The sequence below is a fragment of the Haemaphysalis longicornis genome, unplaced genomic scaffold (assembly GCF_048455015.1).
Source record: "Haemaphysalis longicornis isolate Haplotype H1 unplaced genomic scaffold, Haemaphysalis longicornis Haplotype H1 scaffold_12, whole genome shotgun sequence".
Lineage (NCBI taxonomy): Eukaryota > Metazoa > Arthropoda > Arachnida > Ixodida > Ixodidae > Haemaphysalis > Haemaphysalis longicornis.
In genome coordinates this window covers 104730986-104758485 of record NW_027526225.1, presented here as the reverse complement: position 1 = coordinate 104758485, position 27500 = coordinate 104730986, and the positions used below count along the sequence as shown (strand labels likewise).

Sequence of the window (27500 nt, the reverse complement as noted above, 5' to 3'; positions counted from 1 at the left end):
TCCCAACGAAAAAGTCAACTGCTTACATTGGACTTTACGCGGGGCACAGAAACAGCACAGCAGTGCAAGAGCTTTGCGAATTCTCTCATCTCTGATTCGCGCAGGTGACCGCATTCTTTATGGCCATCACTTTTTTTCGAAGTTCGTCCAACTTAACAAGTGTTTACACGTACCAACGCAGCAGAGCTTCCGCAATATACGTCCCCACAAACCGCTGGTATGGATGATGTGGCGAGAAGTCAAAGTGCGGTCATAGCATCCTACAGGGGCAGGCGAAGAGCAACTATTTGTCGCTCTGGGCGCCCTCTCAGCCAAAACAAAGGACTAGAACGGAGAGTGGAGAGGGGTGCGGACGCAGCTAAAGGGGCAAGAACCCTTTGACCCAGTTTTCATGAACGAATAGTACGCAAACAACTGGCTCAGACGCTCTGGACTGCACAGTCAAGCGGCAGGGAGAGTTCATCCACCACGTTCCGAGAGTGTTCCAAATTTTCGAAAAGTGTTTACAAGTGAACTTCACGCGTGCGCAGTCGGTAACAAACGCAGTTATGAGCCGTGTATGCCCGGGCAGAGGGTGAACTTGGAATACCAAGGGTGAGGGTACCGCATCCGTTCCACGAAACGTGCGAAGGGCCCGGGGCAATTCGGTCCCGCGAGTGCCCGGATGAAGTAAGCCTTTCGCTTCCCACACCCTCGCTTGTTTTTCAATGACGTCACCCCGCGCAACCAGCCGTCTCGAATGCACACCTAGCGCCAAATTTCGCAATCGTCGCTCGTCAGAGCGGGCGAGCTAACGCATCGCGCTGCTCGCACTGCGCATGCGCAGTGCGGACGATTCACTTTTATTCCCGGCTCCTCGTCGCTCGGTGTCCATTCACACCGTCGTGACGTCAGCGTAGCTGGCGTGCGCCGATGATAAATCCTAGAAGCGAGGCGGCCGAAAAGCAAGTTAGCGGGAAAACCGAAAGAGCAAGAGAGAGGGCCGCCTCGGCGGGGCCACGAAAATACCGGGCCAGGAGAGGCTCGCGTCTGGAACGAGGCCATCTTGGAATGCGCTCAAGTGCACGAGGTCTGGGTGAGTTTGGGTTGCGGTGGCTCTGTAGCGGGGACCTCGAGTGTGCGACGAGTGCCCTCCTCTTGACAAACGAATGATTTCGTGGTATATCGTTGAATCGGTTTGGACACCGTACCGCTTACACGCTAGATTGACGCCAGGACATAGTGCCGCGTTTGACACCTGTCTTCATTCACGGTATTTTAGTGCCCAATGCGGTTATTGGGGACCTGTATGGGCTCGGACGCCCATCAGTTTTTGCTGAACAATTCCTTATGCGGTCACGATTTTTTGCGTGACAAATGTTTCCTTCTTACCACACTTTTTATTACCACAGCTTAGGCGCCGAAGAAAGCCCTGGGTGCTGAAGCGAGGAAAGATGAAGTTACTGGCAAAATCTTGTCTTCAGAGGGGGCTTGTCGAAAGCGAGAAAAAAGGCTTGTTGCCAATAGTCCTTGTGTTGTACTTCCCCCTTACCATACTGGACAACCCGGTGGCGAATTCACAATCCATATCCCGTACGGGCCGGCGCCTGCTTGGGGTACGCTTTACAGAAGAAACGTAGCTGCAGCAGATGAAGTGCATCCTAGGTGAAGTAATAACAGGCAAAACAATCCAAAAATGGGCAAAACAACCCCAAATAAACGAACAATCATGCCCAAACGCCTACCGCAGCTAGACTGCGTTCAGCTAGCTCTGGGGTTGTTTAAACCGACCTCAAGGAGACAAGACTATATACACCTTAAAAAAAATTCTGAACCTAACCTCTTCTAACCACGGACAAAACCACGGTAAGGTCCAAACATATTCAACAAAAGTAACCGAAACCGACATAAAGGGGACCAAACCACTCAATCGTACAAACCAAGAGCTGTAGCTTACCTAACGAAAAAAAGCAGACACCCGAAATTTTGTTCATCACGCACCAATGGACTACAAACGCATATCCCGTGCGATAAAAGAAATGTGTTTCGGGAAAAAGGAACACTTAAAAAAACAAATCGAAGCGCCCTTTTAAAGGGTAGATAGTTAAACGCGAAGCTTTTTAATTCAGTTGGATCAAATCGAAGTCCAAAATCCACGCCCCAGAAGTACAAAATCCAAACCTCTAAAGTTCAAAGGCAAACTTCAAAGCTAACTCCCGCTCAACGAACCCAAAGTAAATGCTGAGAAACCTAATGCGATGATAGAACATTGAATACCGTGTACGAATGGCGCAATCGAATAAATGCCGGCTTCATAACGCGAAGGACCCAGGTTGGATTTCCGACCACGGGAGTCATTTTCGTTTTTCTTCAAGCGCTTGGTTTTTATTTGAAACACCATCACGAGCTTGACGTGCCTTTGCGGAAGCCCATAGTGTCAACGTGGCTTTCCTGCACTGCGTCTTGGTGTAACTACATCATCATCAGTGAGGAATAGAAAGCTTCGCATTAAAAAAAACAGCGTCTTTTTGCATTCGAACCTGGTTCGTGCGCCGACGGGATATGAAATGTGAATGCCCCCCCCCCCTGTGTTAGCGACTTCCCAACGGAAGCTATCCTCAGCAACCCTAACATCCACGCGGCATGGTTCAGCCCGGACGATTTCTCAATGACGGGCTGCCAACGTCACCGTATTTCCAACGTTACCACAGTTAACGTGAAACTAACCGCCATCCCTGACGCCGTCTCCCTACTTAACTCCGCATCCCACCTGACTCGTGAAATACTCCGAGAACTTTACACTCCAGGGTCATGCAAGCTCCATCACATTGTTAACGGGGCCAAGCAGACAAAATACAAATTTGGTTCATTCGAAAGATTGCCACTTGAGAATCATACTGACACCACTTTCAGCGCACACTTCGCTCGAATAAGCTATCAAATTATGAAAGCAGTGAATGGCCATGCGACCAACTAGCTCATTTTCCGCAACAGAACCTACGATGTCATATATGCCCAGCTGTGCGATTGCCTGAGGCCGGCAAAAGCAAACGCAAATAAGGCAAGGGATTATAAGCTTGCCGAAGGAACTATTTGCGCTTAAATGTAATGCATATTCATTTTACAGCGGTAGTAATGGTGGGATGCGTAACCAATGAAAGTTACGAAAGTACGCGTAAACGTAGAAGTACCGATGCGTACTGCTGTTGGTACTGGGCACACTACGCTTGTTTCAGCTGCACAGCAGGCCACCCATTTGGAGTCGTCTCACACGACACTGGCCGATTGGTGTAAGCAACGTTGTCTTACGTGAGCCTGTTTGTCGAGCATACGCACTGTTTCACGAAGCGATTACTTTCTACCGTAACAAGAACAAGCCAGGAGCAAATACGGTCAAAAACAAAGCAACAGCGGACAACGGTCCGCGGATGACATGGTAGCGCCATCTGGGAGGACTGACGGTAAGCAAGGCTGCACAGCCGAATGACGTAGTGGAAGTTCTTTGGAATACGCGCCCATCGGACTTCATTGCTGACGTCCCAAAACCACACGATTTGGCGGGAGAATCAAAATTATAACCCAAATTTACTAATTTATCAGTGAATACGGCATCGTTTGCTGCCGGACAAGCGCTGGGGAAACTCTAAAACACGAAATCTTTCGTATAAAACGAACTTTATTTTTTCTGCATGGCCCCTTTAAACAAATTACTGTATTGTAAACATTAGTCTCCCAGGTAAGAATTCACAGGACCCTCGGAAATGCAGCAGCCGCACTTGAGAACCGAGCAGTTCGCAAGGCTGCACGGGAGAACGAATCTTACGGCACCCCAGTCCGCCATCTTGAAGCTACAGCTGACCTAACTGTGTCCAGTATTACCCCAGTCTGCCTCCCGCAATCACACTCCGTAAATAAAAGCAAATCAAACGACAATGCCTCAAGTTTTCAGCCCTCGAGGCCACCTCACCTTCCTCCCCACCCTAACCAGGACACAAACGTTTTCCTGAAGACGCTTTGTATCAACGCCTCTACTGCACCAGAGAACATCTTAAGGCGGTCCTACCTACCTCATACTACCCTCAGAACGACCCCAGAATGCCCTTAGTACCACCGAATTGTCACCGAGCTCAACCACCTCACCAAGCGATTCCCCTAATTTTCTCCCTTTCACACAATCACCATGACAACACAACTCGTATTGATCTCACAGCACTATCACCTGACGCCTTCTTTGACTTTATCAGTTATGCCACGGAAATAGACCTAGCACAGGCAATTTATCCGTAGTCTCGTCGTTCTGTGTATGACTCCCCAAGCGCTTACGGCTTCGAGGCGACCTCTACAAGGACTGAAACCCCGCTTACCTCCCCCCTTCCCCCCGCTGGCTACTGATCTTCCTTTCTATTCAAGCTAGCAAGCTAACAACAACAATTGTTGCTGTTGAACAACAAAAATTCTTATTGCCATCGTCGTCTCATTTGACACCATGAATCTGCCAGTAGGCAAAATTCAAGCAAACACAACCATTCCACAACTCTCACCGACGCAGGGCCGGTCAACGTCACTGCCTGGCTAACTAGGGCTCCACAAATACCAAGTAATTCAACTCTGTGAAGTTGCGTGACCAACGGAACTGTTCATGCACAAGGCGCAGAAGTGGTACAAAATTGTGAATGAAGGTAAGAACTCATTTGTTGTATACTAACTAGTCATGACAACTAAATGAAACTGCGTAACGATAGGGTCCTCTCAACGTCCAATTTTTGTACAACTGTCTTTGAGAAAGTTCCGACAAATAAGAGCCTTTTTCTCCAAGCACACTCATCCCGTAGGCACCCGTGTATTAGCAGCAGACGGGAATTCTGTAACGTTTACAACTTCACTGGGAATTAAATAAGCAATCATGGCATACAGGCAAAGCAAGGAGTAATAATAAAGCCGTTCCACTCAACGTGAAAGCTGACAGAAATGCCGAGAAAGTGATTCACCATAATGGGCTGTAGCGCAGTTATCCGCTCACTGCTACCACCCAAAGGCAATTCAAATTTCCCGCCTCCGTAGTGCTCGCGCGCCCCCTGCCTGAAACAGCGCCAGCGGGAGTTCTGTTCTTTTTGTGCTTGCTTTTCCTCCCATTCGTGCCGGAGTTGCAGTGCCAGTTTTTCCGCTCACTATCGCAAAAACCAAACCAACGAGCGTTCCTAACTAAATGAACACGGGTGCTGCCGTTTAATTACATATATTTTGCGTCAAATGTACGTGCAGTTTTTTTTTTTTTTGTCTCTAAACAACGGAAAGACGTATGACAAGCGCCATCGTTTCGCGAGTTTCGAACGGCCATGTCCATTTAAACTGCTTGGTTTTTGAAGCCCCAGTGAGACGCCCTACGACGAAACGCCGGCTTCCACTTTAGTCCGTTATATCGCGGCACCACCTGATTCCGGCAGTCGTTTGACATCGACCGTTACAGTTAGCTACGACGACAAGGTAAGCCCATAAAGTGCTCTGCACCTCATAGTGTCGTTTCAGGTGTCAAATGTCTGGCAATTTTTTGGGGTAAAGTTTTGATAAAGCAACCGTTTACTGCTTAGCGTCCACGATAAAGTTGGCTTTGCCGCACGGCGTTCTTGCGTGCGTGCAGGAAAAGCGCACGGAACCCTACCACAGAACTGTAAAGCTTCGCTTTAAAACGCTTGCAAACCATAGCTTGCTTCCAAGGCGTGGGGCATAGGCACTGTGGCAGAGAGAACTTTACGACACGCTTTTCAGACAAGCCAAACTCACAGTGATAGCTAGCCGTAGGTGCAAGTGATGATGTTATCTACCTTTCTGTGCGTCTGTACAGATCTGGGGCGGTATTCTCGAGTTTTGTCCCTTTTGCGTCCATTTCAAAAGTGTCCCTTTTGGCAAGCCCTGATTGGCTAAAAGCAAAAAACCGGAAGCGACGTAACGCAAGCGCAACAAACTTACTGTTAACGTTCACTGCTTAACCGGAAGTACGTCACGAAGAAGGGGCGCAAAAGGGACGTTTTCAAAAGGGACAGTTACGAGAATACCGCCCCTGGATCTGACCGACAAGTGATTCATAGAGTCAGGGGTGTAGAGACGCTACCTCAACGTCCCCACAAGGACGCTGAAACGTTACTGGCTTGAAAAGTGACCCGTATGCCGAGCATGAATTGATAGGGATGCTAAATTTCACCGCGGTGGCTGCTTTATTTTAGAAAGAGGCGAAAATCGAAAACACCCGTGTGTCGAAATTTGGACGCACGTAAAGATACCCAGGAGGTCAAGATTAATCTGCAGCCCTTCACAACGGCTAGCCCATAGCACATAGGCATCGTCGGCGACTTAAGCCCCGCAATTTCGAAAAAAAGGAAGGGTTCACTTGTCAGAGGAATACAAAATTCTGCAAAAATTCAAAGAATTATCTACTAATGCGTAGCATTCTTATGCCGCCTGTCTTGAGTGTGAGTTTTTTCCAGCGAAATTGTTTGCTTTTCCTAATTCCTGTCCGATTCAATTATCTCCAATTACGCTATTATAACGATTACAGGTGAAACATTCGCGAAATCTACATGATTGTGGAAAGGCCATGTGGTATACGTTTTGACAATTCCCGTATATTTTTTTATATTTTTGTTATTTTTTAGTTTTTCAAAATTTCACCCGACCAATTATCTCAATTCACGTTACTATAAGGATTAAATTTAGAACGTTCGCAAAATCTGCATTATTGTGGAAATACAGGGCGTAACACGGTTCGCCATTTTCCGTAATTATTTTATTTTTTTTAGTTTTTAGTTTGTCGAAATTTTGTTTAACCAATTATCTCTGTTTACGCAATTATAACGATTGCAGGTGAAACATTCGCGAAATCTGCATGATTGTGGAAAGGCCATGCGGTACGTTTTGACAATTTCCCTAATTTTTTATATTTTTGTTATTTTTTAGTTTTTCGAAATTTCGCCCGACCAATTATCTCAGTTTACGCTACTGTAAGGACTCAATTTGGAACTTTGGGAAAATCTGCATTATTGTGGAAATGCAGGGCGTTACACTGTTCGCCATTTTCCGTAATTATTTCATATTTTTCTTAGTTTTTTAGTTTGTCGAAATTTCGTTCAACCAATTATCCCTATTTACGCAATTAAAACGATTACAGCTGAAACATTCGCGAAATCTACATCAGTGTGGAAATGCCATGCGGTATACGTTTTGACATTTTCCGTAATTTTTTATATTCTATTTGTTACTTTTTCAAAATTTTGCCCGACCAATTATCTCCATTTCCGTTATTCTGACGATTACACTTGGAACTTCGGCTAAATCTGCATTTTTGTGGAAATGCAGGGCGTTACACGCTCCTGGCTGTGAGGGTGCTCCGCAAAGAATGCTACGCATTAAAAAGCGGTTGCTGAACTGGTTATTTGAAAACACTGGAAAATTTAATATCTAGCACCGAACGCTTCTTCGCAATCACGATTAGGCAGAACCCCGGTCATTTTTTTTTTCAGTCTTCATTTCAGTCTTTATTTCTTTATTTCAGTCATGTACAATGGCTGAAGAGGCAGGAAAAGAAGCCGCTGTACTCGCGGCTTGACGGAGCTCCCACCCCCCACGAGACAAACAGCAGGGACGAGACAGGGAAAAAAATGTAAATTACAAAATACAATCCAACAAAAAGCAAGCCAACAACAACAAAATGAAAGATAAAATGCCAGCACAATAAAATATTTTTAAATCCAATCGGGGCGTTCATGCCGTATTGTAAAAACATAAAAACATATTCCGGAGGTTACCGTAAGATGTAGTGCAAATGGATAAATCGTCGTAATCATATTTGTTTAGCGCCAAATGCAAGGTGTACGATAGAGTCCGGAGACCGTAATTTGGGCGAGCAGATTTTATGTGACAGCGTTCATGGTGTCGTGTGTCATGGGAAATTAAGTTCTCGTGTAAGCTAGCGCTGTCAAACAGAAACGTAACAGTGTTTCGTATTTGAGTTGGAGAAGGCAAAAGTCGTAAATGTGGTCGACTTTCATAACGCGGTATTTACAAAACAGGGGACTGGAAGGTGATAAAGGTGGAACACAAGCGATTGCCCAATAGGCCGGTTTCTGTAATACGAAAAGTTTGCACATATTTGGGGCGGTTGTGGTCCCCCAATCTAAATGACAGTAGTTGAGATGTGACTGAAATAGTGTGTGATAAATCAAAAGTTCAGTTTTCGTTCACAGCATCCATTGCACCTTACGTAGAATACCTACTACACGCGCAAGGCTTGTCTGGATTTGCTCAAAATGCCTGTCCCAGAGCATGAATTCGTTGAACCTTGCACCTACGTTTTATACATTTTAACAACGTCAGCTATTTCAATTACATCATTCCCAAGCCTGAGGTGATCAACGATGTTGTACTTTACGTTTTTAGTTCTAATAATATTGCTTTGGTTTTCAGTGAGTAAGTATTAAATACCTTTTTCAAAGACCATTCATGTTATTTTTACAACCGATGATTAGCCTTCAGAACTAAAGAATTAGCTTCAGTACCCGTAAGAAATAAGCTGGTGTCATCAGCATTAATGGCATACTGAACTTCATTATCAATTTGAACTAAATTGTATATATATATATATATATATATATATATATAAAGCAATGGTCCAAGGATTCTGCCCTGAGGAACGCCGTGTTTTAAAGAAGAATAACCTGATCGATGATTGCCAATAGCCGCATACTGGAGGCGCTTACTGAAGAAGTTGGTAATTAGTTCAAGGGCTTTGTCCGACATAATCTTTCTTGGAGCGTCGAAAGGTCACGGTCTGCAAAAAAACGTTATCGTCGCTTTGTTCATCTTCCGATTCGCAACAATTTATTTTCTCTTCCGTTTCTCCATTTTATTTGAGGCACTGCGGCAACCTCATCCCCTTTGGGAGACATGGTCCCTCGGAGAGCTCGTTTAATTTGACACAAACAACATAAATTTCGTTTAATTTGGCCCGTTTATACATGCGAAGTCGTGTCGTGAGGTTTGATTTAGTATGCAATCTTACCCAAAGTCATAGCGGGTTCCCTGATGTCCTTAAGCTCCGAGCGTCGTCCTCAGTGGTCTGGAGCGGTCAAGCAGACTAACTATTTTTTTTATTTTAGTTTTCAGATAATCTTCTTGGTACACGTGCCCACAAGGCCCGTTAGCTTATCGATTATTGATAGCCGCATCATGGTTGAACGCAGTATCTTCGGGGTTTTCTAAGGCAATGGCATCCGTCGATAGCACAGGCTAGAAGTCTACAAGTCCAACTGTGTCCATATATGTCTACGTAGTCTCAGGATGACCTCACACGCCTATTGTTTGCCTTTCTCGATACGCTTGCAAAGATACCCAAAAACGTTTCAAAAGCTCTTCTAATGGTGCCTCTGCACGTACGCGTAAAATGACAATGCATCGTTTCAGGAAGATAAAGTGATGTAATCACCGTTTGACTTCGATAAAATCATGGACAGTGAATCCTGCTCTCATAAGAAGCTCAATCGCGACGATTATTGTGAAAATTACGATGGAAGGACCATGACGTGCGTGCGTTAAGTATGACGGTAGTCACACACAGTTGTTTGCTTGGAGCCAGACATGCTTTATGTGCTATGTTGTAATCGAGAGCAAGCGAAACTGTGTAGACAGCTTGGGAAACTCGTCGGGCCTATTTCCCGCGATGATCATAAGCGTAGATCCTCTGTCTACTAAACTGCTTCTCAAGAGTCTATTTTAATTTCATACTATACGCTACCTCGTTCGCTTAGCCACGTAATAATATATTTTTTTTTAAGTGAGAACTAGTTCTCGGGCGTAGCATGCTGACGTTCACGCCACCTTCACAGGTAAAAGAAACAGCTTTTTCTCTTTTAAATTTTTTCATAAAAAGGCCGAAGGCTGGGCGCTATCTCCAGACGAGAGAGCTACGTAAAGTGGATATTTATTGAGCTCGAACGCCATGACAGGAATTTACTCTCGAAATGTTAGGTCGGTGGGTAAGGCAACAGCCCAGGGACTTCTGGACTATGAAATCCCTCCATCGTCATGAGCCCAAAAACGAACTATTTTTCGGAAGAAATAAAGTTTATTTATCCTCCTGTAGGTCTTTTGGTTTGGGCGGTCATATCACAGCCATTTTCACCTCGTTAGGGGTGTAATTTTAAAAAAAAATCTCTCTCTTTTAGTAGTTTGTTGAAACGAAATCCTGAACTCGTTTTTTTGGGGGGAAAGGGGGGGGGGGGCGAAAACCAATTGCATAAACCAGTGGCTGAACACATACTGAAGAATCTGTAGAAACACGCCATTTGCTACACATCTTGATTCGCCACATTAAGGGTTAATTGGTTAGACGCAACAAACCTCATAAAACAGTTTTTAGGCACTCCTTTCATTGTGCGGAAACGTAATTCTGAGGAAATTAAAGATAGAGCTTGCGACCTCGGTTGGACTTCTGCAACACATCCGATAAACGCTTTCACTATTTCCTTCTCTTTTTTCCATAACGAAGCTATTGTTATCACGGAGCGGCAGTGCGTGATTTGCTCGTTGCAGCCGATACGCCTTCCGTTTCTCCTTGGCTTTTCAGGCTTTCTTTTTAAAGTGGCTATCGAATGAGTTCATTGCTGTGACTGATGAAAAGCCAGCCAAAAGCAGCTACCCGGCTGTAATGACGTAACTACTGCGGTAGAAGAATGCCAAGACAGGGAAGTGAGAAAAATCTGCTGAGCAAGTTCTGAAGTTATTTGTTGGACAATTTTTGGCTGAGGCACATCGCGACCCCCTTATCTGAGTACTGGATGGGTCGGTTGACTACGTAGTGCAAGCATTTACGATTTCAAAAAAAATTTGAAAAAAGTGTTGCATGCATGACGCAACGAAGTGAGACTAACTGAGGTTCAATTGGCCTTTTCGTCCCCGGTGTCCTATATTTAGGACAATAACCGAAATTGCCATAGCATATCGAAAGCACAACCAAAACAGTTAGTTTTGTGGCAAATAGTTCTTCAAGGGGGACTCTTGTGATGGAGATCACCATTCTTCGTTTTTTTTTTTTCTACAGCTGAACGCTAGAAAGAGGAAGGCGTTGCTGTGAAGGCCAGAATGACGCCTGAGTAACGCGAAGGACCAAAGTCTTAGTTTGATGGCATGGGCTTGAATCTAAAAATACTTGCACTACCAGCTTTATTTATTGTGTGTGGGCTGAGCGCTCTCTAAACTTTAGAAAAACAAGCAAAATTTTTGTTCTGTTGGAATTCCAGCGCTTGAATACCTAATTATTTGCCATGCCTGTTAATCGCTAATTAAGGAGCACCACAAGCTCATTTTTTTTTCATTTGTAAGCTCATAGAGTCGCTGTATTTCACTGCAACATACTCTCCTTTTACGAAAGAGCTAATTTTGAGGGGACTGTGTTTTCTAGCGAATTAGAAATGGGAAATGAGGGGCTCGGGGAATTAAGACAGAATAAGGGTTGGCAGTCAGGAAAACCTCGGAAAGCAAAGAGGGGGAATGCGGTAGGTCATAGACACAGCTGAAGAATTTTTTGAGTCAGAAAGAAAGTGGTGAAAAAATGCCCGCCGGGTGGGACTTCCTGTGTTACCACAGCAAATTCATCTAACTGTACTCTGATGAAGGCAAGCCCCGTTGCCGCTACGTAAGTAAACGTTCTTTGTTATTGTTCTAGGACCCCAACCTGGGGTCCTACCCCTAGGACCCCAGGTTGGGGTCCTAGGGGTAGGACCCCACTGCTGCTTCCATGACCTGGGGTCCTACCCCTATATAAACCCTGCCTGCCAGGCGAGAGATTGCCCTGAGGAAAGCAAGTTCTCTTTGCTGAAACGTAGGCCACAATCGTGCCTATCTATTCGAACCCACGCCTATCGAAAGGCGTGGGTTCGGTCCCCACTCTGGGCGCGTGTTTTTCTTTCTTTCTTCTGTATATTTAAAAAAAAATGTTCACTTCATTAACCGTAGTAAAAAAGAAAAGAGCCTAACCACACCCCTATGCCCCCTTTGGCGTCGTAGACTGCTGACCTATCTTTCTGTATATATATATATATATATATATATATATATATATATATATATATATATATATATATATATATATATATATATATATATAAGGGCGGTCTTAGGTTGCCGTAACAAATAGTAAAAAATGGGTATAGCTTTTAACAAAACTGTTTATTGGTCGACGTTTCGGTCGGATGCCGACCTTTCTTGAGAAAGGTCGGCATATATTTATTTATTTATTTAGACTGAATATATTGACTGTATGTTATTGTTTAAGGGGAGCAGACCTTGTCAAGCCTTAGTGGATTTTTGTTTGTGTTCCCTTCAGTGTCATTTCGATCCTGAACATAAAAATGATTTGATTTGATTTGACGAACAGTTTAGGACAATAGACAGAAAAATGTTTTCTGCTCTAAATAAAAAAAAATAGCAGTGGCTTAGCTCGGCTATGCCAGGATATACGTAGCGTGAGCTAAGGTTCAGCTGGTTATTCTTAGGTTTCCCGGTTGTCTAGGATTAGCTGATTATCATGCTTACTGCTGCTTCCATGACACACACATGGTATACGCATTATGTGACACACGTATATTTATCAAGCGGCTCCGGCGCATCTTCACCGATCGCCCCAGAGCTAAGCTGGTTCCACAGGCGCAGGCCGGTGTTGCTGCGACGCACGAGCCATCGGTTCCACACCCGGCCACCCCTCGCATGATCATCAAGTGAACCGGGCCATCACGTGCGGAACGGAGGTCGGCGAAGACGCTGGGCGCTTGGGGTGTGTGAGAGACGCCGGGCAGCGACCAACGTTCTGTGCTCCGTGTGCGTCACTGCTCCTCGCGCATGCGCAGCACGGCTCTTAGAAGCCTTGCGAAACTGCTCAACCTTAGCCAGTGTAGCTCACGCTGCAAAAATTCAGTGCTGAAAGGGTTACGAGAATCGGCTGTGCAGAAAGACGACAGTCGGAGGCGGCTTACATGAGAGAAAGTGATCGCCGTCCCCGACGGCCGCCGGTGAAGCCGTCGGCTCGGTGAAGGGCGGCCTTGGCAGCGCTGGCTCGGCGCCACCGCTGCATGGAATGACGACGGGAGGAACTCGGAAGTCGAGCCCGCCCGGAGCGGACGCAACCACCCTCGGCTCGGCGTGACCGTGGTGCAGGAACCAACTCTGCAGTTGCGGCTGATGCGGGGGCCCGTAGGGCGTGTGTCCGTCGACGAGGCCCCTGAACTGGGCCAGAGACGGGGCGGGGCCGACGGGAACCTCGCGGGCCTCTGTCGGAGTCCTGCCGTGGGCACTGCTACCTCCGGGAAGGCCACCGCCGCGACCGCCACCACTGTCCATGCTCGAGGCAGGACAGGACATCCTGAGGAGGAGGACAAGACAAAGAACATGCACTAATCACTCTGTTTTCCTCACTGAGAGATAACCCGGACGGCGGACAACTACAGAATAAACTGAACTATTCCTTGGTATTTTTTGTTTTTTTTTTCCCTCAAAAAATATGTCCGTAATGGTGACTTCGGCGCGCTTTCTGTTTGTGATTACTGCGTGAAAATATATATGTGTGTGTGTAACCGAGACTGTTGCGCGCTTCCTGTTATTGCAAAAACTTCTCATTGATTATTTCCCTCTTATTTATTATGTTTCATTATCTTGATTGATTGTGGGGTTTAACGCGCCGACGCAACGCAGGCGATGAGGCGCGCCGTAGTGGAGGGCTCCGGATTAATTTTGACCACCTGGGGATCTTTAACGTGAGCCGAAATCTCGAACACACGGGCGTTTTTGCTTTTCGCCTCCATCAGAAAAGCGGCCACCGCGGCCGGGAATCGAAGCCGCGACCTCGTGCTCAGCAGCGCAACGCCTTAGCCACTGAGCCACTGCGGCAGGTGGTTTCAGTATCTTACTTGTTCGTACGGCTTTTTTTCCTTGCCTCCCTCTCCTCAAAGGATGGAAAATAAAGGAATTATTATAAAGAAATCATCAAATACAACCTTCATTAAATTTGATAGAACTATCTTTTGAAAAATCACTCAGCTCCATTCTAGCCAAGAGACATTTTTTACCGAAACGAATGCAGGTAATAAGGAAGAACTTTCAAATTTCGCGCCGCAGGGACGTAATATGGGCATTAATGGCGTATTATGGGCCATCACAAGAAACATGTTTATCAGTGCGTTAACTGCACGTCAGCATTCAGGGGACACGATAAAACGGAACTGTAGACCCCGCTACAATCGCCCAGTCACGTGGTCGGCGGCTGCCAATCACACGAACGAGATTTTGTGACGTCATAGAAAAATCACCGGAAAGTAGATTGGAATAGTCGCCACTGTTTCGTATGTTTTCTTTAATATTTGCATTATTTGTTTGAAGTTTCCGATAAGATTGGTGTCATTTTTATCAAGACAAATCAGTCTGTTAGATGAACTAAACCTGCACTTCCTCTTCGTGGCCTCTTTAATCGTTTTTATGCGGACTCTGCGAGGAAATCCGCCTGTTCGTCTGTAATGTTTGATGTAACACACTTTCGACGCATAGGAAAATGGTATTCATTAAAGGCGCTAATGCCTCTCCAATTTGATATCAGAGTCCTTGCATTGCGATAAAAATGCATTAACAGCTACAGTTGCTGCATATATACCAGTTGCGAAACTCCTCGTAGCCCCCATATATCAAAAGCCCGTCTTCTGCTGCCCCCCTGCGCCGGGGCCAGCACTGGGCAAGTTGACTAGCCTGTCGTCTGTCGGCAGAAAGTTGAAGTAGTACTCAAGTGCTTGCGGCTGCCTCCATAAGTCATCAAAAGAAAAGCCGCAAAAACACAAGTAAATTTCACCCAATTAATGTCTCGTCATTTAAAAAGCGGGATTTATTTTACAAAAAATTCTGATTAAGTAATCGTTTATCGAATTTCAATTTTTCTCCCCTAGGGGCGCGCCAGTACACTTTCCCCTCAGCTTCAACGGAGCAGGGGGCGCTGTGCCACCCGGAAACTGAAGCGGAGTTTCGCAACTGGTATGTATTGAAGGACTCTGTTCACAGCAGTGCAGTTGTTTGCAGCAGTGCAGCCGAACCTAGCGGGGCTTGTTGTATAGCGTGTTATTTGGATATATGATGTCTAATGAAGGGGCTGAATAAAACGTCCCTGAGCTATGATACTTTGATATCAGCCTTGCTGTATTTCCCCTGGAGAGATGCTTTTCAGCAATAAATCTGGGTAAAACAGCGAAGCCGACTTCAAAAGGGCTCAGTGTACAGGGTAAAATAGTGGTGTTTATTGAATAGACGATTTAATAAACGATCGTTGGGCCCGAATACACTGATACAAGACCGCTTAAATTGACTTTTAAAAATGTTTTCCCAGCAAAACACTTTTGCATAGCAGTGCACCAGACTTTAAGAGTCTGAGTATATAGCACTACCTAAGGATGCATAAAGTTTTATGGGGGTATTTAATAAAAGGCCATCGGGTCCTAATGCATCGATATAAGACCGCTTAAATTGACTTTTAAAAATGTCTTCCCAGCAAAAGTGGGCCGTCCAAAGGGCCGAAGACGCCGCCAGGAGTCAAGATATCTTGGCCGTCGTCTAAGGCGCCACGGGCCTGAATAGGCCTCTTCTTTGGACTAAATAAAGTTATTTCCTCCTCCTCCTCCCAGCAAAAAACGTTTTTATAGTAGTGCACTTGACTTTAATAGTGCTGGGTATATAGCACTACCTAAGGATGCAAAAAGTTTTATGGAGGTATTTGATAAAAGTCCCTACACTCTTGATACTTTGCAATCAGTCTGCTTAATAGCCCTAAGAATTATCTTCTAAGCAATGCGTGCGTGTGTGGTACTCAGCCGACCTCTTAAAGCGGCTCTGTATATAGCACAGCGGCTTTAAAGGGGCACTGACACAAAAATTTTGCATCTTGTTTTTTTTGTTGCGATGAGTAGCTAGTGACCTACTTATAACCTGTAGAAACCTCATTTGCTTCAGCGTGCGACGGTTGTTTAATTAGAGGCATTTTCAATGCGGCCAGTCGCAGTTTCGGTTTCAGCGAGTGCCGCGAAACGATGGATTTTGTGGATTTTGTGTGAACAAAGCTGACCACGTGACCGTCGGAGGGATATCACAGAGCAGAGCCGCCGTAGCACTGTCGAATCCGCATCGACGGCAGTTTCTGCGAATGCCCCCACGTACTGATCTCGTGAGGCGCTTAATTAAAAAGCGACCGTGGATGTGACGCAGGCGCTGCGAGTGCAAATGCTACCGCGGCTAAAGAACGACGCGCGACGCTCGAGACGGTGGGTGGCAAGACGCGCGCTGGGAGCAGCCGGCCGGTCTGCCTACAGGTCCGCCTACAGATGTGTCCGGCTCAGCACTGCGGCGGATATTCGAGTGCCGCTCTCGTAAGCGGTGCAGATGACAATTTTTAATGCAACCCGCCATCGCATCATTAACTCCTTTCTCATGTAAGCCACCATGGTCGGAACTTGGGGACAATTTCGTGCAGCGGTAACAAGCTATCACTCGAGCTACCTGCGCCGGCCTGGGCCACTTCGCGGCCGTGGCCGCCGCCTGCACAGCGACAGTGCGGCTAGCTCAGTGAGCTTTTCGTGCCTCCGGCGCGTTTTCGCATCCAATGGTAATAAACAGTAATAGAAACAGAGTGCCTGGAATCGCTGTAGAACTTTGGTCGCGGCCAGCTGCCTGATTAGCTGACGAAATCACGGCGCCTCCGCTGCCTCCGCCGCCAACGATCGGGTCGTTCGTTCTCGAGAGCAGAAGCTCCGCCCTTCGGCCCTCCGATTGGAGCGGCGAGCCGGCGAAAAGCGCCGGTAGTGCGGAAGCGGCAAACACAAACTCGTGACGTGTTTGGATGTTGTTTATTTACAATTGCGCGTGGTCCTCTGCTGGCTGCTCGGTTGCGTTTCGCACACTTCAAAATTGATTTTAAATATGTTCTAGGCTGTATTCGCCGCTGATATTTTGCAGATGATGTATATGTGTTCCCACCAATCTATCTCCGAAGTTATCTCGCCTTCAAAATTTTGTGTCAGTGCCCCTTTAAATTAATCATTTGCCCGACAGTTACCGCTTGGAAGTTTCGGCAATTTTTAAGGCGAAAGCCATGTACGGCTTAGTGAGCGAAAATGCCAAAATGCGGGAGTCTGGTTCCGACGTTCTAAACAGCAAAAACGACTCATTCGGAAACGTTCCCTAGCACGAGACGTCGCACACCGCGAGTTCTAACTTAGCAGAGAGCAGCCGAACGAGCGAATAACCCAGCAGCTTAATCAACGATCGTCGTCATCCCTTCTATTACAAAGAGCAAAAACGAGCAGTGGCGCAACTGGTAAGAGACAGATCGAAACCATTCGAAAGCATTAAAATAACCAGGTACTGAAATCCCTCTACATAGAACCCGTACCTCTCATATCTGAACCCCGGACGGACGGATGGACAGACAGACAGACAGACAGACAGACAGACAGACAGATAGATAGATAGATAGATAGATAGATAGATAGATAGATAGATAGATAGATAGATAGATAGATAGATAGATAGATAGATAGATTGAGGGAGAGAGGGGAGGGAAAGAGGAAGGGAGAGGGAATAGCGATGTGCAGGGATGGAAGGGTTGGGGTCATCCATCCAGGCTATCACACGGCGCTAGCGGGAGTCTAATTTTGAACCTACACTTTTCTCGGCGCGCGTATTTTGTCTTTTCCTTCTCAGCTAAACAAACGCCACGTTTCCTGGCTGCGCAAGCAGCGGGGCAAGGGCAGAGAGTCCGATGCACACGCAGAACAAGAAAAGCAACCGGGTAGACGCCGGAGGAAATACCCTGGGCCGCCCGTTTACATTGCGGCTGGGTAAACAGTGAATGGACGCTGCTCGTGTTCTTCGTCTCGCTACTTGTTCCTTGGCTTTTTTCGTTTGTTCAAAAGTAAGTAAACAAACAAACAAATCAAACCGACCCGTGCGTTTGTACAGTGCTAGGGGCAGATGGAATAATCGCTCTACACTATGCGGCATGTCAACAGCCGCCAGTATATATTAGCTTCGCTTAATAAAGCAAATATTTTGAAGTTTTTTTCCCCTTTTCGCTTCCGGCATGGACCAAATGTGAGTATGACGCGCAGAAAATGTGCGCATTTGAAGAATCCTAGCGGGAAATCTAGCGAAACATTCGCGATCAATTACACTGCCAGAGGAATTGTTCAGAGGGCAGACTGGGGTGACAACGTCGAGATAAAAGAACGTATTCTAGGTAGACTCAAGAGAAGAAGTGTACGGACCACGAAATCCTGAATTTTGAGTTGCTTCTCTGCCGCACGGCTACCATGAGTACTATGTGCGGTAGTTTTCATTAGTTCAGTGCTTATACATCTCGCATGAATTGAACAGTTTGTTGGGCCGCTATACGTAGAGACATAACTTACAATTGCCATTTCCCTGGTATGTAAACTTTTGATAGTGGCTGTACGTACCTAGGATGCTTAATAAACGTGTGGAGAACCGTAATTCATCCCAATATGATCTTCTTTTGACTCCGGTCATCAAATAATTCTTTCCTTGTTGTACCCAGGCACCCGTGATATTTTATGACGATGTTTCTGCTGTCGGGCGGGCTCGAATGCAGCTCGCAGAAACACAAGGAACTTTAAACCGGACGACTCTCAGGCGTACTTCCTATCTAAGTTTGAAAGATGCCTCCCAGTGGAACCAGTGAGGGAGGCACTAGTGTCATTCAAGCCCTTTGGCAATGTCCCAAAGTCTGGATCTCATTCAAAGGCGAAGCCTTCGTGATTTACCTGAATGAACTCTCTTTTGTTCCTCTTTCTGTGCCATTGACATTGCTTCCCTTTCATTCTATTCTCTTCTTAGACAAGATCAACCGGCAGATTTCCGCTTGTTTGGCTCATTACAAGGCAGTATCATTGCCGAGGGTACGGGGACCAGATCCACAAAAAGCAACCGTCCGCCCGGGATCGGAAGAGGCAAGAGAAAATGGGGAGTGGGAAGGGTGGCGGCGGGTCCGGATGCTGCTCACTTTCAAGGCCCTCACCTTGAGCCAGAGCCGAGTCCGGATGCCGCGCGTAGATTAGACACGCGTGCACGATCCCCCGACCGTCGGACGGCTGCATCACCGCGATCGGGCGCACACACCCCGCGCGTGACTTCTTGCTGCTCCTCCCGTCTCTTCCTCATCACTTCGACTTCTCCTCCTGCTCCTCCTCCGTTCGAGCTGCTTTTGTCGGCTCAGCCGCCGCTGTGGTGTGCGCTGTTATACCGGAAGGCCAGCGCAGTGGCAGCGGGCGCATCTCGAATCGTGTCAGTGTCAGAGGGTCTCGTATTTTTATCGTTCCGACCCTTAAGAGCCCGCCTAAAATAGGGGGGAGGGGATTGAAGGCGAGCAGCGCGATGCGGCTGGAACACAGCTGAGGAGCCAGCCAAGGCGACAGAGCGGCCTGCACGGGTTCCCCAGGGGAATGGGCGTGAAAGTTTTTCACACGGAAATGAATTCGTTAAAACTGGTCTAGGTTAATTACTCGTGCTTTACACTACGAAAAACAAGTGGTAGAAAGAGACAGTCACGCTAATCTTGGGTATGAGTTTAGGTACCGCACATCAACTGTCTGAACCTTGATACCACAAATAAATTTCGTCGTCTGATCAAGCCCCCTTGCCCAAATGTTCAAGGAAAGCTCAACCTCGTCCTATTTGCGTCGCCCGGACGCGCGCAGTCTGCATCCACTTGAAAGTGCAGCACTGACAACTTGACTACATGGTTGGCGCAGGTCGGCGTAGATTGTATCGTCGGGAAAGCGTTTGTTCTGCAGGCTCGTAGCTTATATCTTTTGTGCTTACGTCACTATGGCAGGAGCTCTAAGTGATTCGTTAATGAACCGGCGTCTCGAGTGAGTGAGTGAGTGAGTGAGTGAGTGAGTGAGTGAGTGAGTGAGTGAGTGAGTGAGTGAGTGAGTGAGTGAGTGAGTGAGTGAGTGAGTGAGTGAGTGAGTGAGTGAGTGAGTGAGTGAGTGAGTGAGTGAGTGAGTGAGTGAGTGAGTGAGTGAGTGAGTGAGTGAGTGAGTGAGTGAGTGAGTGAGTGAGTGAGTGAGTGAGTGAGTGAGTGAGTGAGTGAGTGAGTGAGTGAGTGAGTGAGTGAGTGAGTGAGTGAGTGAGTGAGTGAGTGAGTGAGTGAGTGAGTGAGTGAGTGAGTGAGTGAGTGAGTGAGTGAGTGAGTGAGTGAGTGAGTGAGTGAGTGAGTGAGTGAGTGAGTGAGTGAGTGAGTGAGTGAGTGAGTGAGTGAGTGAGTGAGTGAGTGAGTGAGTGAGTGAGTGAGTGAGTGAGTGAGTGAGTGAGTGAGTGAGTGAGTGAGTGAGTGAGTGAGTGAGTGAGTGAGTGAGTGAGTGCGTGCGTGCGTGCGTGCGTGCGTGCGTGCGTGCGTGCGTGCGTGCGTGCGTGCGTGCGTGCGTGCGTGCGTGCGTGCGTGCGTGCGTGCGTGCGTGCGTGCGTGCGTGCGTGCGTGCGTGCGTGCGTGCGTGCGTGCGTGCGTGCGTGCGTGCGTGCGTGCGTGCGTGCGTGCGTGCGTGCGTGCGTGCGTGCGTGCGTGCGTGCGTGCGTGCGTGCGTGCGTGCGTGCGTGCGTGCGTGCGTGCGTGCGTGCGTGCGTGCGTGCGTGCGTGCGTGCGTGCGTGCGTGCGTGCGTGCGTGCGTGCGTGCGTGCGTGCGTGCGTGCGTGCGTGCGTGCGTGCGTGCGTGCGTGCGTGCGTGCGTGCGTGCGTGCGTGCGTGCGTGCGTGCGTGCGTGCGTGCGTGCGTGCGTGCGTGCGTGCGTGCGTGCGTGCGTGCGTGCGTGCGTGCGTGCGTGCGTGCGTGCGTGCGTGCGTGCGTGCGTGCGTGCGTGCGTGCGTGCGTGCGTGCGTGCGTGCGTGCGTGCGTGCGTGCTCTGGCGAACAGTCGGGCTGACGAACAGCCCTGCGAGGTGTGCCTGCATTAATGGCCCTGAGCAGCAACTCCTTTTAAAATTGTTCGCGAAAAATTACTAAGAGTCACAACGGTTTGTGTGCACCCACCCTGCTTTCTTTACAGATATGACCTTCTGCAAAAGAAAAATCATGTTATGCAAATCGATCATATGACTATGTATTTCACACAATGTGTTGGATCACACCGAGACGAAACTTTCTTGTTTTTGTAGTAGTTTTTTGGTTGTTATTGTTTTTAAAACTGCCACCTCTTTCGCGCTCAAATTCTTTTCGCAGGCGTGTGATATATTAGCCTTAAATCTATCGCACCTGCTCTAAATCATAATTGTGACGAAAACTATTTAGACTGCGAATTGACTTCAGCAAACCCCCAGCGTGTTTACCTTGGGAGGAGCCCGACGGGGGAGGAACAGCATAAGAGGTTAGCGGGAAAGCGAAGGGATGCTATAGCTAGTATTCATTGACGTGGAACGCGTGCAGGTAACCATGTGTGTGCGCCGCCATATACGTGACCACACGTCTGCTGCTGAGGCGACGTTGCGCGCACGACCCGCACGGCCCCCAGATGAGGCACTCCTCTTCTCCTCCATGCCTTCATGGCGGCCAGGCAGGCCGCGGCCGCGATATGACCTTGTGTTTTCATGCAAGGCGTGGGCGAGTGATTCGATAGTCAGTTGTACCGCGATAGCGTTGGTTACGCGAAAAGTCAAGGCTCCGCTCACGAGTGTGACAGCGATATCTGCAATTCAACCCCAGCCTCTGCGGACACCTCCGAGCGAGTGCGAGTTGGTCGGGACACAAAGGTTCAAACGTGAGCGCAGTGGTCCGTTTGACAGCAGGAACTGCATCATTTCCAAACTGTTTCCCATTGAAGACAAAGTAATACCTTGACGCCAAATACTGTTCAGTGCAGCACAGCACGATCTACTTATTGCCAGACGCGTATGAGGTCGCCGCCGCAGATCAGCTGATTGCCAGCTGCCGCGCTCTAATGTCAGAAATTAGGTTTTCTGCTGAGTGTGTGATCGGCGATCCAGCGTCAGACTTATGCGCGCCGTCCGCAGCCGCAGCTTCATCGTCCGGTGAAGCGAAGTGCTCGAGGGCTGGTAGAGCACCACCACATATTCAGAGTGCGATTAATAATATACCTTTTCACACCAATAGCGATAATCGGATTGAAACGCAGTAGACGATGGACGCTGGTGTTCTTTTTTTTCTGTGAGACTCGGGCGCAAAGCGCATGCGCTGGCACAGTGGCCACAAACATGGCGGTTTTCAGTGTTGCCAAGCGAAGAAATCGCCCGCTAAACTTTTAAATGAATACCACCTATACTTGGTAAATCTTGGCGAAATACTAGTCTTTCGTCGACATTTGCAACGAAAGGAGCAGATACGCAGCCATTTTTTTGGCCTGTCTGTCTGTCTGTCTGTCTGTCTGTCTGTCTGTCTGTCTGTCTGTCTGTCTGTCTGTCCGGCCGTCCTTCCGTCCATCCGTTCATCCGTCCATCCATCCGTCCCTCGATTCAGCCATCAAGTCAAAAGTTAAAAGTATTATTCTTGACCGCTAAGTTTCTCTAGCCAAAACCTTTCCGAACACCTAAATCGGTATACATACTTCGTACTTGTCAACCTTATTGAGCACAAGGAAAACATTATGAATGTTTGAGACCAAACATCGATGTACAACTGGTACTCGCCGCGTTCTCTTAATTGAAAATAAATGCGTGCGAGAAATTTTCGGTAGTAAAAAAAGAATGCGCGTTGAAAACAATATTCTGACCCGAAAATACAAAAACAGCTCACTCGAGCCTGAACTTCGAGGCAGTATTCAAAGTTCGACAGTAGGAGAAAGTTTCAACAGATGAGATGCGAGCTGTGGAAAGTGGGAAAGTTTAATTGACTGGCATACCCCTCCCTGTTTATCATGGAAAAAGCGATAGGGAGGGGATGAGCGTGAGAGGTTGGCCGGGAAGAGATGGGGGGTATTTACAGGGCAAAGGCGGCAGACGACAGTCGTCTTTCGACGAAATTTGCAGCGAAATGAACCGATACGCGTAAGTTTTCTTTTTTTTTTAACACGACAGTGTTTTATTCCCGGATACACGAAGATTTCGCTGACGTAATATCCGCCACGGAAGTGACGCCAGTACAACAAAGCAAGCGGCCTGTAAAGGGTGTGCTCCTGCACACAGGGTCTTCTTGCGGAAAAGCAACTTTTAGTACTAAAGAGTCCCTTATACTTAGGGTTGTTCGTTTTCGGGTTTTATATTTTAACACGGAAGTGTTTTATGCCTGGATATACCAAGATTTCGCTGACGTCATATCCGACACGGAAATGACGGCAGTGCACCTTTGCCGAAGCGACCCGCCAGCAGGACTTCGCTCGCCAAGCTCATCCACAAGACAGCCGCGGACCCGAAAATCATGCTCAGCTGCAGATTTCGCTGCACATTTCACTTTCGTGTTTTACCGATTCCTATAACGGAGGAATCAACCACAGCTTTTCTGTTTATATATCCCTTGCCAGCATTACCCTGAACACAACGCGAAATGGGGATATGTGAAGGTTTTGACGGACACGGGTGGAAAAATATACGATATAAAGTAGAATTCATAAGCGAAATAGGTATGATATAACGGGCACGCAATTTAGGGGGAAGGGAATTATTCATTAAGGCAACCTAACCCACTCTACCTGTCTCGAGCGATTCTTCCCCACATTGAGGTTCATAAGAATAGCAAACAAGGTGCAAGGGCAGGTGATAGTTATTGTTGAAAATGCGCATACATACCTGCGTTTCAAGAAAAATTGGGAGAATGACTTCTGCCGGAAAATGTTTAAACAACTGCCATACAGCGCGTGTTGAATGTCCTTTTCGTTACTTATTCATTTCAGTACCGATTACCAAATACCACTACCTAATACTAGACTTAACGGGCGCTCAAACACATGGCGCATCAAGTCGAGCGCGAAACAATTGTATTGTATTCCGTGTCCTCTTTGCCATAAATACGGAGACCTACCACACGTGATTTAGTCCTGTGAAGAAAAAACCCTATAAACTCATAAAAAGCACCCATTTTATAACAAATTACGAACGAGTAGCAGTGGGAAGCCGCGCTGCTCAGCACAGACCTTCTGCCCCAGGCCTGACTAGCCCTAGTGATAAGACGCCGCAGAGATCTATGTGAACCCTGCCGTCGCCGAAAGGACAGCGAAGTCGACCTGAAAACGCTCCCACTCGTGGCAACAATAGTTTTACGTGATGTCATCTAGGTCAACTCACTGAATCGTTGATTGATTGATTGATTGATTCATTCATTCATTCATTTATTCATTCATTGATTCATTCATTGATTCATTCATTCATTCATTCATTCATTCATTCATTCATTCATTCATTCATTGATTGATTGATTGATTGATTGATTGATTGATTGATTGATTGATTGATTGATTGATTGATTGATTGATTGATTGATTGATTGATTGATTGTAGGGTTTAACGCGCCAACGCAACGCAGGCGATGAGGCGCGCCGTAGTGGAGGGCTCCGGATTAATTTTGACCACCTGGGGATCTTTAACGTGCGCCGAAATCTCGTACACACGGACGTTTTAGCTTTTCGCCTCCATCAGAAAAGCGGCCGCCGCGGCCGGGAATCGAACCCGCGACCTCGTGCTCAGCAGCGTATCGTTTAGCCACTGAGCCACCGCCCCACCTGTAGCAACGATAAAGTTTTATCTGATCGGACCTAGGTCAACTCACTGAATCAAAAGTACGTTTATTGCTGCAGTGGGAGAAAAATAGAACGGTGCCTTAGGTGTTGTGTTGCAGACTCGAAGTGCTCACAATTACAGCAGCCCCCACTCTCTCCCCCCCCCCCCCCCCCCCCTCACGCCCACACTTTTCTTCCTTCTTTCATTTACCCCAACAGCGTTTTGAACACTACATAATCGCGCAGAAAATCCACGGCGCCGGGGGAGGTTTTTGAGAAAGGGCGACAGAGTGCGCACAGGAAGAGATGCCGCTGCCGCACGCCCAATACGAGCCAACTTTAGAGGTGAGTTAAAGGAACCCTGCAACACGTTTTCCAACTTTTTTTTTGAAATCTTAAATGCTTGCAGAACGTAGTCACCCAACACACCCAGTACTTAGATTACGGGGGTCGCAAAGTACCTCAGCCAAAAATTACTCCTCTATGCCCATCAGATAACTTGGAAACTCGCTCAAAAGATTTTTTTCTCTTTCCTAGTGTTGACGTTCTTCGACGGCTAGAATTACGTCACTAAGGCCATTTAGCGGCTGTTGGCCGGTTTTTCTTCAACTGCAGAAATCAACGCTTTTCGATATTAACTTAAACAAAAAGCCACAAAAACAAAGCAGAAACGGAAGGCGTATGTGGTGCGACGAGGAAATCACGCAGTGCCGCTCCGTGCTGGCGATAACAATAGCTTTCGCAGGGGTTCGGGACGCGAAGGAAAGAGTGAAAGCGCTTATCGAAAGTGTTGCAGGGTCCCTTTAAGGTACCGACGGGGACAAACAGGAGGGTCCGGGTGATATGGCGAGTGAGTGGAACGAGCTTCAGATGGTACTGTCCAGGAGGCCGGGCAAGTGATGGCGGGCGCGGCCGCAAAGTTCAACAGAATGTTCAGCAGCGGTCAAAAAAAAGTAAAGGTATAAATAGGCTTCCGCTTTCCCACTCTTACAAAGTTTTAAGCGTCTCCCGGGTTTTTTTCTGGTTTTTATAATAGAGCGGTTGGTTTAATTTGATTGTGGGATATCTAACCATTATATATACTGTGCAAAAGCGCCTTCATATTGCATAGCTCTAGTCGGCTACTGTGAACGGAGGCCAAAGCACCCACGACACCACGTGTGCGCGCGACACAGGATTCCAACCCAGCGAACGGGTTCAACGCCCGGGGACCGCCATTAAACATTCGTTTTACGGCGCTGCTGCAACATGACGTAACCGAATACCGCCGACACCGGCGAGCGTGCCAGGCCATCACCTCCCACATGGTTCTTGAAGAAAGCCTGCCTGCCTGCAGGCTTTCGGATCCATTCCGCATGCACCCTGTCGCTATGTTAGTGCCCAAGATTCAATAATTCAAGCGGCAGGTGCACGTCCTGATCGCGCAGTAAATGTCTAGTCAAGTGTGGGATGCGACTAAGAGGATGGATCTCAAAAGCGCGGCCTTCTCATCACGGCGGTGTTGGCAAGGCCAACAGGCAAGTCAGTACATGCCTGTTGCCTCATCCAGGGCTAGTTCGGTGCACTAGCGCGCTATTAGGAACGCCAGTGCTGTCGAATCATCCACGCACTTAATACGCTTATTTCGGGTGAAAATATCCTTATAGGAAAATGCACATTACCGAATTTAAGCCTAGCTATAGCACAGATCGGTTGCGCGTTATTCGGTGTAAACGAAATCATTAAGGGTACATATTACAAGGTTAGAATTTTTAAGAGCGAAGCTCTTTGGCAAGTCGTAATTTTTAGTGTCCACAGTTAAAAAATTAGCAGTGGCTTAGTTCTTCTATGCCAGGATATACGTAGCGTGAACTAAGGTTCAGCTGGTTATTCTTAGGTTTCCTGGTTGTGTAGGATTAGCTGATTATCATGCTTACTGCTGCTAAAACGATTTCTAATCCAATTCAATCCAGTCCAGTCAAGTCCATTCCATTACATTCCGTTCCAACCCAAACCATACCTAACCAAACCAAACCAATCCAGTCCAATCTAATCCAATCCAGTCGCGGCGGCGGTGGCTCCAACGCGCCAGCTGTGCGCCGTGAGACGTAACTACTCCTCGTGCATCTGCAGCCCGGCTATCCAGGAGCCACCTCGGCCAGTGTAGCTCACGCTGCAAAATACCAAGAAATTGCCGAGCGCGCTCACGTGACCGCGGACCTCGCGGCGACCGCCTGACAGTTAACAAAACCAAGAAAATGCCTAGCGCTCGCGTGTGCGAGCCTCGCCACGACCACCCGGCGTCCCCTGCACACGTTTGGTTGGCCAAGCATACCCACTTAGGGAGATTGGCCAGGATTGGCAAAAAAAAAAAAAAAAGCTGCAGCGTTCACCGTAATAATGGCAACACTTGCTCGGAACGAGAAAGACACGTCATAGCATACGTCCCTCCAAGGTGATGTCCCAAAGATTATCACTTCCAAAAAAAAATGAAGTAAACTCACACTTATAGCAACATTGAGGGAGTAAAGGTCGTTGCGGCAGCGAAGAAGAAGCAAGTCGGCTACAATCGGGGACTTAAACCTTCGTGATGGTCGTGAAGGTCGCGTATAGCTTCGCTACATTCAAGTCTCACGCGTTAGTGTGAGCTTCTTTCATTTTTTTATTTATTTATTTATTACAGTACCCTTAGCGCCACAAGGCATTGGAGAGTGGAGAGGTTGTATACAATAAAAGTAATGACAAAGTCTGTAACTATGAAGGTTACAAAGATTGGTTTTAAACATGCAACCATAGC

The 27500-nt window shown here is 47.3% G+C and overlaps 2 protein-coding genes across 2 annotated transcripts in view; both read right to left on the bottom strand.

Moving 5' to 3' along the window:
• Positions 1 to 27500, bottom strand: part of LOC144163186 (BET1-like protein) — a 441394-nt gene that overhangs the window by 191902 nt on the left and 221992 nt on the right. The window lies entirely within an intron of this gene.
• The window catches only part of LOC144163182 (uncharacterized), an 88058-nt gene that overhangs the window by 51077 nt on the left and 9481 nt on the right, over positions 1 to 27500 (bottom strand). The window contains exon 2 of the mRNA XM_077694011.1: positions 12999 to 13384. Coding sequence (XP_077550137.1) covers positions 12999 to 13383 — 385 coding nt within the window. The 5' untranslated portion in view covers position 13384. The remainder of the gene's footprint in view (positions 1 to 12998; positions 13385 to 27500) is intronic.